Source organism: Poecilia formosa, unplaced genomic scaffold, assembly GCF_000485575.1.
Source record: "Poecilia formosa unplaced genomic scaffold, Poecilia_formosa-5.1.2 Scaffold67, whole genome shotgun sequence".
Lineage (NCBI taxonomy): Eukaryota > Metazoa > Chordata > Actinopteri > Cyprinodontiformes > Poeciliidae > Poecilia > Poecilia formosa.
This window is the reverse complement of record NW_006800006.1, coordinates 1,127,106-1,137,579: the sequence shown is the minus strand read 5'-3', so window position 1 is coordinate 1,137,579 and position 10,474 is coordinate 1,127,106. Positions and strand designations below refer to the sequence as shown.

At 39.9% G+C, this 10,474-nt stretch overlaps 1 protein-coding gene across 3 annotated transcripts in view; it reads right to left on the bottom strand.

Annotated features, from left to right (window-relative positions):
- Positions 1 to 10,474, bottom strand: part of LOC103139993 (carboxyl-terminal PDZ ligand of neuronal nitric oxide synthase protein-like) — a 34,814-nt gene that overhangs the window by 15,979 nt on the left and 8,361 nt on the right. For 2 of the 3 annotated variants that reach the window (XM_016672907.1, XM_016672906.1), the window contains exons 3-5: positions 3,439 to 3,531; positions 2,523 to 2,581; positions 2,329 to 2,437 (exon numbers count right to left, since the gene is read on the bottom strand). In XM_016672907.1, coding sequence (XP_016528393.1) covers positions 2,329 to 2,437; positions 2,523 to 2,581; positions 3,439 to 3,531 — 261 coding nt within the window. Of the gene's footprint in view, positions 1 to 2,328; positions 2,438 to 2,522; positions 2,582 to 3,438; positions 3,532 to 8,471; positions 8,544 to 10,205; positions 10,434 to 10,474 lie in introns of those variants that run through there. The other variant, XM_007554892.2, reaches the window with a different exon arrangement.

The following is a 10,474-nucleotide window of genomic DNA, read 5'->3' as shown; positions in this document are numbered from 1 at the left end:
ACAATTTTGGGCCACTGTAATATAGTAAATATAATACACCATTATATTAGAAATATTACTGACATTGGTCCAAATTCTTATATCAATGTATCTATAATATTAGTCAGAAAGTAAGCTAGGCAGTCGTTTTCACTTTCAGCTTCAAGTATCCAGCAGGCTGAGGTGAGTATTTTCTCTTAAATAACCAAAATTATTGCTGTTAATTTTTGACTTTGTTTACAATATGCAGTGCTATATTAGGAATATAGCAGCTCTAAAACACATCCAGAAAAGACACGTACCTAGAGCCAGATTACATTTTACATTACGAGGAAAGTTTTCATTCTCACAAAAATGATAGGAAGATCTGCGACGACCACAAACTGTCAAGTCCAAAGAGCCGTCTCCGCTCTCCCCCAGCATGGTCAGGAGTAGGCGGGCGCCATGTGGTTGTTAGAAATAGCACAGCTGGACATGCAGGTTCCAGCAGTCAGGGTGAAAATAAGCCACAGAAGCTGTCTGAGCCACTGGGACAAAACTCAAGTAAAGGAATGGAGGCAGCTTTATCAGGACGTGGCATCAGCAGCAGCTTGAAAGGAGAGGTCAGCTGCATCAAGGAGAAAGAAGCACCAGGGTGGATGGAATGCATAAAGTGGAGGACAAGTGGAGGAGGACAGAAAAAAAATCAATATGAGAGAAAAAAAGCCTTATAGTGGCTCCAAGCAGCACTGCCTTCAGATAAAGACTGCAGTGAGAGCAGCTCGCCAGTCGAGTTGTCATCTAACCGTCTTCGCTCTGAGAGAACACCTGGAGCCCGTTTGTGTCAAGGTATCTGAAATCAAGTTAGCCTCGTATTTTTACGTTGCGTTTGCCGAAATAATGGAAAAAGTCCAGTGTGAAATGAATAAACAATTATCCTGTAAAGACTTACTCTATTTAAATTTGTTAGTGTGTGTTAATTGCTTGAGCTGCAACCTTGGTTACCATAGGAACGGACATACGCGCAACAGAATGTCTGAGCATCCGGCATTTTAACATTGTTTCCATCGAGAGAGGGAGAGAGACAGACAGAGAGAGAGACAGACAGAGAGAGAGAGAGACAGAGAGAGAGACAGACAGAGAGAGAGAGACAGAGAGAGACAGAGAGCCTCTTGGTGCTTCAAGGTAAATCTGCCAATGTTGTTTCTGTTTCATGACATAAATCTCCAGCAGATGGAGGGATGTTTAGATAAGTCAGTTTTAAGAAGCATTATGAAATATGAGGCAAATAGGAATCAGATATGAGGCGCTTTGTTAGTCTCTCACATTGTTGTGAAGGAATTCTGGGCCACTCATCTGTCCAACATGACCATAAGAACTAAGTTAAATCTTCACTGTGGTCCTGCCTGGACCTGGTTTATGAACATTGCATGCCTTGAATGAATTCCTGCAATTTAAGGTTTATCTTGATGTACGTGCATTTTCAAAAGTTTGTAATTTAAGCACACATTAAATCTTCTTGGAACATCACAAAGAAAGTGACATAAAATCATCATAGTTCGTCTCAAAAACATCTAAAGTATGACTGAATCTGCGCTTCTGTTTGCGTACTGTACCATAAATGTTGATGCTAGACACTAATGATGAGTAAGAAGTGTTTTCTTTAAAAAAATAAATAAATCAGAGTTTAATTAATTGTTTTAAAATTTGGTTAATGGAACCATTAGTAAATTTAGACTGGCATGAGTGTCCTCATTTGTACATATTTATTTAAAACAAAGATCATCTCAGGTTGAACACAAGAGGAAGCTAAAAGCAAGAAGCTAGCTACACTTACCTGTAGCTTCTCAAAGCTAAGTGAAACTTCCTGTTTGGCAATACAAAAGTTGAAGTTGTTTCTTTTTAGTCACGTTAATCTGCATTGAATATTTCCCAGCATTCATGGTGAGAACTTAATGCTGAGAAATGTACAAAGCTGACTGTGCAGTTTGGACTGCCACATGCACACTGTTCAAGTCAATGCAAGTTTAGTTGTGTAGCATATTTTAGCAACAGATGATGAATACATACAAAAAGAAGAAAGATTACATTTTCACAAACACCATCAAAAACGCTCATCGTATAATATTGGGATAAAGACGTCACTCAAACAAGGCAACTCTAAATTTAGCCTTGATTTAAAGGGTCAGACTTGCTGAAGAGTGCTGGGACCCCCGACTTGAATTTATAATCTCTTCAATAAATTTAATCCAGCCTCATAAAACGCATTATCTGACAGGCCTCACCTGAATCAAGCTGCTTCAGTAAGAGAGTCTCATCGATACTAAAGAAGTATATTTAGAGTCTTCAGCTGCTGAGGGTCCCACTCACCTTCCTCTTAGACTTGAACACATTGCAGCGGAAAACGTTGCTCTGCACGTCTCTGGCAATATAACTGAATATCTTCAAGTCTTGAGCGTCGTGAGAGACGTAGAAGATCCTGCAGAGGCAACACAAGATATCAGGTCAGCAGGGTTTCATTAGCATCCTCGACTCAGGCTGATTAAGGATCTTCCTCGTCCCACCTGTAGATGGGGTCTTGTGTCACCAACATGGAGCTTTCATCCCATGACCAGTCCTTTCTCTGTAGCAACAACAACAAAACAAAAGAAAAACAGATCATTGACAATACTCAGGGTTCCTCACCAGGCTTTACTTGCCCCCCCACCAGGCTAGGTATTTTTCGTTTATTTTAAATTGGGTCTTTTTAAACAGCAGGAACAGTAAAAACAGATTAAGATAGGTTTATAGTTGAACTGGGCGCCATCAGTTCTTTTTTGAGTTTTACTTCTTATTATAATGTTATTCCCTCATCAAAAACAAACCTGGGTGGACCTAATGGGACATTCGAGATGCAGCTCCTCCTCAAAGCTGCAGTTTCCAAGCTTCCAAACTCCACAGAGAAGCCCTCTCCCTGAAACGCACCCATTCAGTTCCTTCAGACTAGACAGGAGGAATTAGCACCTGGTGGAACTGTGCATCAGCTGAGCTCATTATAGGAGCTCAGCTGATTACTTCTCAGCGCAACGCTGGTAAAAATGTAGTTAAAGGGTTAATAGAGGAGCCATGTTGTGATGACCTCCTGAAGGCGAAGCTTCAGAAAAATCAGGAGTTCTTAAAGGGGCAGAGGCCCAATTTCAAGGTGTTAAATTACAAAGTCAAATTTCATTCATGTCATATTTGATATATAGCATTTTTAAAACAACTAAAGGTAACAGTTACTTGACTGTGCTATAAAAAGGCACTATGTGTGTGGAAAATATGTAACACTGCCCCTTTAACATATTTTCAACACAAAAACGCAGTGGGCTGCTGGTGGACTGCCCTGGCGGCCCCACCACAGGGCCCACCGGGTTTTCTGGGGTTAAATCCTGAATACTGTCAATAAAGAGTTAAAATCGGTTCATGGAAAACAGAAGGACTCTCTTCCGTCGGTTTTACCTTCTTCTTTTTGCGTAGGATGACTTTGACACAATCGGTGGACACGAGTATGTTGACCTTCTTTTTCTTTATGTTCTTCAGCTTGAATTCGTACTGTAACGGAAGGAAAACATTTGTTTAACTTTGTGGGCTGGATATTACTGCTTCGCTGAATCTCACTAGACAAACTAAAAGAAAGAGAGAGGGGACCACCCTGCTGCGGGATTATTTTTATCTTCTCCATATGAGACAGAGTAAACATGGAGGAACTGTCAGTTTCTGTTTCTGGTAGATGCTTAAGGTTTTAAAGGCTGCCTCGCCAGAGGGAGCCAGACGTGTGTGGGACACTTTCATCCCTCTGCATGATTAATGGTACATACTGAGCTTTCACTGCAGGCTCTGGCTCCAAATATCAATGCTTTAAAAAAAAAAAATCCAATAGGATTAGTGGTGGGGGGGAAAAAAAAACAAAACACATCAAGCTTCAAAAACTAAAAATTCAACTTCAGATGACTAACTGATCAGAGGAAGTTCTGTGAAATCAGAGGGCAAACAAATCCTCCTCGTCTCTGCATGAAAAACTTGGATATTCTCTGTTATCTTTGCTTTCATTTTAGTAAAAATAACAGCTCCGAGCTGGGCCTTAGGAGGCTTTGCAAGCGTTATGTCATGTTGTAGCTACAAACCTAAGTGTATTTTCATATGACTATATCTCATAGACATATGAGATATAGATATATACAATGTGGCATATATCTAAAAAAACGAATAAAACCCAGATTCAATACTTGCACAAATATTGTCATCAGGTTTTTAAGACATCTCTCCACCAGCTCTGCACATTTACAAATTCAGCTCAGCTCTTGTCAGATTGGATGACATCAATACTCTTGAATTTAAATATAATTATAATATAATAATAAAAAAAACAGGGTTTGAATTTACTATTTTTTCAGATTTGTTTTTGTAAAACATAAAAACGACAGAAATCCCTTCCGTTTCACAATATGTAACTTTTGTGTTGCACTTTCACGCAATGTCTGAATAAAATTCTCTGAACTTTAAGGTGGTGGCATCGCAAAACGTGTACATTCCAAATTAGGAGACCGAAGCTCATAACAGTAAAATCAGAACACCTAAGAAGATCGCAAATAATCAAAAAGTTCAAAAAGGCTCAACCTGAGCGAAGAGACGCAGCTGAAAGAAGCTCATCCTGGTCAAATCGATTTTAAAATCTTTATCAAATATAACCCCTAAATGTTCTTTACAATTAAAAGTGAAAGCACAGACATCTGTAGTTATGTTGCCACCAGGTAAAATACATTCAATGTTTTGGCTGAAAACAAAAACTTCTGGCCCAACCAGTGTTGGACAGCAATAATGCAATCCAGTAAAAACAACGGAGAGCATTACTGCAGCCAGGCTTCTGGGACGAGTAGATAGGTAGGTCATCTGCATAACAAAGGAAGGAGATCTAGTGCTGTTATAACATGTAACATTACATGTAAACAGAAAACAAAAGTGGGACAAGCCTGGAGCCTTGTGGGACGCCACGTCAAAGAGGAGCACCAGAAGAGTCAACATCATAACAGAAAATGTTCCGTCACTCAGATAGGAGGAAAAACACATTAGTGGTGTGTTTCAGGAACCCCAGATTATTCAAGGAACTTCTTAGAAAAAAAATACTTCTTTTAGAAATGTAGACTGTCGACATTGATGTTAGCGTTGTGGATTTGTGGAAGTGTCTGTTATCTCAACAACAGTCTTTTCCAAGGAGCCATTAATTTTTGAAGCTAATATTAACTCCCATTGGGCTAAGAGAAGTGGCTTTGTCGTCCATCGTTTGCGGGTGCGTGGAGAACCAGTACCAAGTTAACACAGCGTGTGAAACATGAAAACAAAAGAGGGCCAAGAATGGAGCCTTGTGGGATCTCACATCAAAGTGGAGCACTAGAAGAGTCAAAATGGTAAACATAACAGAGATAGTTCTACTTCTCAGATAGGAGGTTAAAGATTTTAGTGATGAGCTAAAGATGCCGACACAGTGGTTCGATCATGACAAAAGATCAGAATGATCCACTGTGCCAAAGGACACTGTGAGGTCCAACAGAACCAGTGCATGGTTATTATATGCTTTTAACAAAGCATCATAATCGTAAAACAAGAACCGAACCAGGAACTGTTGCTTGCAGCACTGTTGGCGGAATCTATCTCTGCTTTTGATTAAAAAGGAAAACTCAAAGCGCTCCGTCCATGAGACCGCGACCCGTGTTCCTGACATGTGCTCTCGTCCAGTTAATCCATCATGTAGCTGTGTGGGAGCTTCAACACGCTTCCTGGGCTTTATATATTCAGGTGAAGGACACGAATCTCTTAATGTGTGTGTGTGCGCGTATGTGTGTGTGTGTCTGTGGACGTGTCTGTTATCTCCCATAAACTGGGCCAAGAGGACCATCCATCTTGCAACACAGTGCTGTCAGGGGGAGATGAAGTGGAACACAGGGAGTGTTTGCGTTTTCACGCACATCAGCCTGAGACCAGCTCACACGGTTCCTCCTGCTACAGGTTGAGGATGCTCACCCCGAGCCTCGTCTAAGAAGCCCCGGCGAGGGTTTTAAGGACACCTCATGTTTTGAGTAGTCAGTTTAATAATAGTTTAACAGAATCACAGGTGACAGATGCTTCTTCCACAGGCAAGATTTAAGTTATCTAAAGGTGGGAATCCTAAAAACCTTTTGCAGTAACTGCAGTGTCTGTAATTAATCACAATTAATTTTCCCTCCAGGAAATTGCGCTGATTTTTTTTGTTGTGATTGTTGCTGCCAAAAATTACTGATTTTGTGGCACTTCTTTTAAAAAGCTGTGGTCAAAGGTGCAATTTTTTAAGGTTTTTTTTTGTTTTGTTTTGCCGTAGAATGGCTTTACATAAAATACAAATACAGTCATGTCTGGAGAAGTCATCAAAGTGCAAAATGAGAGTTCCATATTTTTCATTCAAGTTGGCATGAACTGTGCACACAGAAACTGAGTTGCAGTGATTGGTCAGAAAATAAGGTGATACAGAAAAACGTTAAGATGATTGGAGGAAAAGTTGCAACGACTGGTGAAAAATTGCGAGTCAGTGCAAAATTGGTGATTGAATTTGCATTAGTAGGTGTGATCAACTTTCTTGAGGGGATGAATTCGTTGCATGTTAGTCAAAAACTATATATCGACAAAATAAGAAAAACTTTCAGTTTAAAAACCCTTATTGCTGAGAAATTATTGAACAAACACACATGAGCTCAGCATATTTATTGTTGATGATCTGTTATTTAGGTTATTCAACCATGAGACTGGTACAAAGTGTTATTCTACCAATCCAGTTTTACAGTGTTTCAAGAACCCCTGATCAATCAAGGAACATTTTTTAGCGTTGGGGACTTCTGCGCTGCTGCTACATGTTCAGCATTGAGATGCTACGTTAGCCGTTAATAAGTTCTCTGCTATGCTAATTCCTTTTAGTACAACTTGAACCCAAACAATAGTCTTTTCAAGCATCCAATCAGATAGTTTTTTGAAGCAGAAATTAAGCGCAAGGGGACCAAGAGAAACGGCTCAGTCGTCCATCGTTTGTGCGTCAAACTTATGGGCAAACCAGAAATGTATGCTTTTACACACAGGTTCTGGTTGGAGTCTTTACATGAAAAAAAAGTTTACGTTTTAAAATCTATGTAATTATTAAATCGAAATGAATGTGTTAAAGTTCCAGCCCTAACGTTATTGCATCCTATTCTACTATTAAAATCTTGTCATCTCACTTCTTCAGGTCACTAGATGCATTTCCACTGACTGTAAAGTTGTGCAAATTGGAAAACAAACATAAATTTGCTTACTGGAAACACACCAATTTCGAAAAAGTTAAGTTTTTTGATTAGAAGCTTCAATGCTACAATGAGGTGGTTCTCCAACCATAAGAAAATCTGTGTATTTTGCAAAACTGCAAGTGATCAACAAGATCATGTGATCAACCAGATAAGACAAAGAAGACAACAGGAAGTAGTATGGTGCGCCACATTTCTTTAATGCCTTATGTGAGCAAAATTATTCACATTTGATTTTACCTGTATTTCTTGTGAAACTGAAATACTGCAGTTACGGCATTAGAAAAATATCAACTAAGTGTATTTGTAATAGAAATGCAGTTACTTCCTGCATTTTCATGTCTTCCTTTTGTTCTTTCTCAGCCACATTTGATTAATTGTGTCACAGCATCAGGAAACATTTTTCTTCTGTTTGCCTTTAGATAAAAAGGCACAAAATCCAAGTATTTAATTAAACTTTGTTTATTTCCAACTCAGACGGAAAAATCCATGTTGAGCCAAAAAGCTCTTCAGTATTTGGATTGTGCTGAGCAATGTGTGGCTTCCTTTATTATCCGCATTGAGTTCGTCTGACATCAAATCTTCAGCACGGTGTTAATAACGTCTCCTAAAAAGTCTGCGACGTTGCAACAGTAAATCTTTGCGAGGAGACTAAAATGGCCATTACGAGGAGCTGATGGCGAGGGATCGGGATTAAGTTTTTCCCCGGGTGTCAGTGGGGACGAGGCTGACCTCAGGCTGACACAACAACTCTGTTGTTAGATTAGATCCAACAGCTGACAAGCAAAGCAGCCAAATCCTCTGCACTCTGTGCTGCTGTGTGCCACTGCAGTGCTTCGTGTTTGGGCGACCTCGTCTTGTGCAGGAGAATGTTCAGAGGGTTTTTTTTTTCCTCCCTCTTTCGTTCCCCGTATTTCATCACAGGATTGAAACTGCTAGTGACAAGGCGCTGAACCTGATCGATGTGTGCCGTGCACTGACGGGGGGAGGGGGGAGAGACGAACTGTGGGTGAAGACGATCTGTGGGTGAAGACAACGTGGCGTGGGCGCTTCCGAAAACAGACAGTCGGGGATGGAGATGTGTTCGGTGTGACAGCATGAGTGACTCTGACAGCTTGTTAAAGATTCAGAGGGGCTATTGTCACCAGGTTTAAATATAGCGTCTGTTTCAATGAAGTCACATGTTCTTACTCTGATTCGCCTCATCGCGGCGACTATCTCCATCCGGCTGCCGGGGCGACCCACCTCCAAGCTGCCGATGTACTGCAAGACAAGAGTTCAAAAGGATTACTTTGGGTTTTGGCAGGTTGTTAGTGTTGGTTAGGTTCATTTCACACTAGGCATGAAGCGATTAATTGTACTAATCCGATATTGAAATATTCGTCAACTAACTGAGTAATTGATTAGTCCTTAGCTGGAGATTACAGACTCAAAAAAATTTCATTTGTCAAAAAAAAACCAACAGATTCAGAGCAGTGACTATGTCAAAACTGTAAAAAAAATAAAATAAAAATCTATATACATTTTGGATGATGGGTTTGTTTGTAAATATGTTTTATTCAAAACCTCCCAAGTGGCATTTTTAGAAAGACTTCAGTCACACCTTTGGATCAGTGGTGTCCAAACAAAAAAGGTCAAATAAAAAAGACAATTTCCACAGTTTTGGGGTCATCAATGTTTTCTGGTTTGTTGGCCAAATTTTTAACCTTTCTTGACTTCATGGGCCAAACAAAATTGTTTTTTGCAAGTATCAGTCGATCACCCAAAATGAAAGATATGAGGACTGAATTAATCGGTGGGTCCCTACAAGCTGCCATTAATATTCCACAACTGTAAAGTTACTGAAAATATACAGACTGTTCTCAGAAGCCAGGCTTACAGTAAATCAACCCATTGAAATTCTTACAAGAACTCATATTTGTAACCCAGAATAATGCTGAAATCATGTTGATGGCAGCTCTAAGTGTGTGGTTCCCCTGAACTTGTCAAAACACACTTAAGCAATTAACTAATTAGGCACAGACTGATGTTCTCAGGCCTTTATTTCTGTTAATTATGATAATTATGATTTTCCGCTCGTATGGACCCTGTCTGCCCCCAGAAGAAACCTCCAGCACTCGGTAGATTAGAGACAACGTTCATTAACTTCAGACCTCAGCCTTGTTTTTAAATGTTGTGATATCGTTCCACTCTGGAGAGGCAGAACTGAAAACCCAGAATTCACGTGTCGCTTATGTCGTTGAGGTTATGTAAACTTCTGGAACTGTAGGTGAAATGATCAGCTCTGACACTGTTGGCTCATTTTAAATATATCAAACTTAATATTGTCTTCCTAAAAAATAATGGCCTAAGACATTTTTTGCCAAAACAATTTTTTATTTTCTATTTATTTATTTATTCATTTATTTATTTATTCCCTAAATCATCTTCTGGCAGGATGTGAGGTGTTGATTTTCTTTCCCCTTCAAAATCCCCTTTGTCATCAACAAAAAAAAGACTTACGCCATTATCTTAGGAAGGTGACAATAGTCTACGGCATGCAATAACATTTAAAGAGCTGCTTTAAACAAATAGAATTTTTATACAAAAAATGGGGCAACTGAAGCAAAAATATCACCATAAAAACAAGTAAAACTCACAAAACAGTGGAGCAAAAACTCTAGAAAACAGAATTTGTTGCATTTAGTGTTTCTGATATTGAAACATGTCAGAAAAAATAAATCTATCTGCAATCTTAAAGTGGATAAATATTATCCAGTTAGTGGAGAGATGATCAAACCTGGTTAAAATGAGGTCTGGACAACAATAAACGTGTCAACAAGAAAATAAAGTGATGGACATATAGTAGTAACAACAGCCATACCATCCTCGGAGCTTAAATCATAAAAAATAAAAAAAATCCTATTTGTTGCAGAGGGTCCATACCTTTGCCTCGAAGCAGACCCCATGATTAAACACCTCCTCGTTGTGCATGGGGACCCTCAGATCGTGCGCGTCATCCACTAAATTGTACTTGGTCACTCCGGGCATGGCTCCGGATCTCGTTTTACGACCGCGCTAGAGAACCTGCAGATATGCGCATCTCCTCTCCTCCCCGCCGAACACCGCCGCCGCCGCCGCCTCACACTCTCTCATCCGCGACCGCGAGACGCGTCACTCCGGTGGTAGGTGGTGGTAGGTGGTAGGTGGTGGTA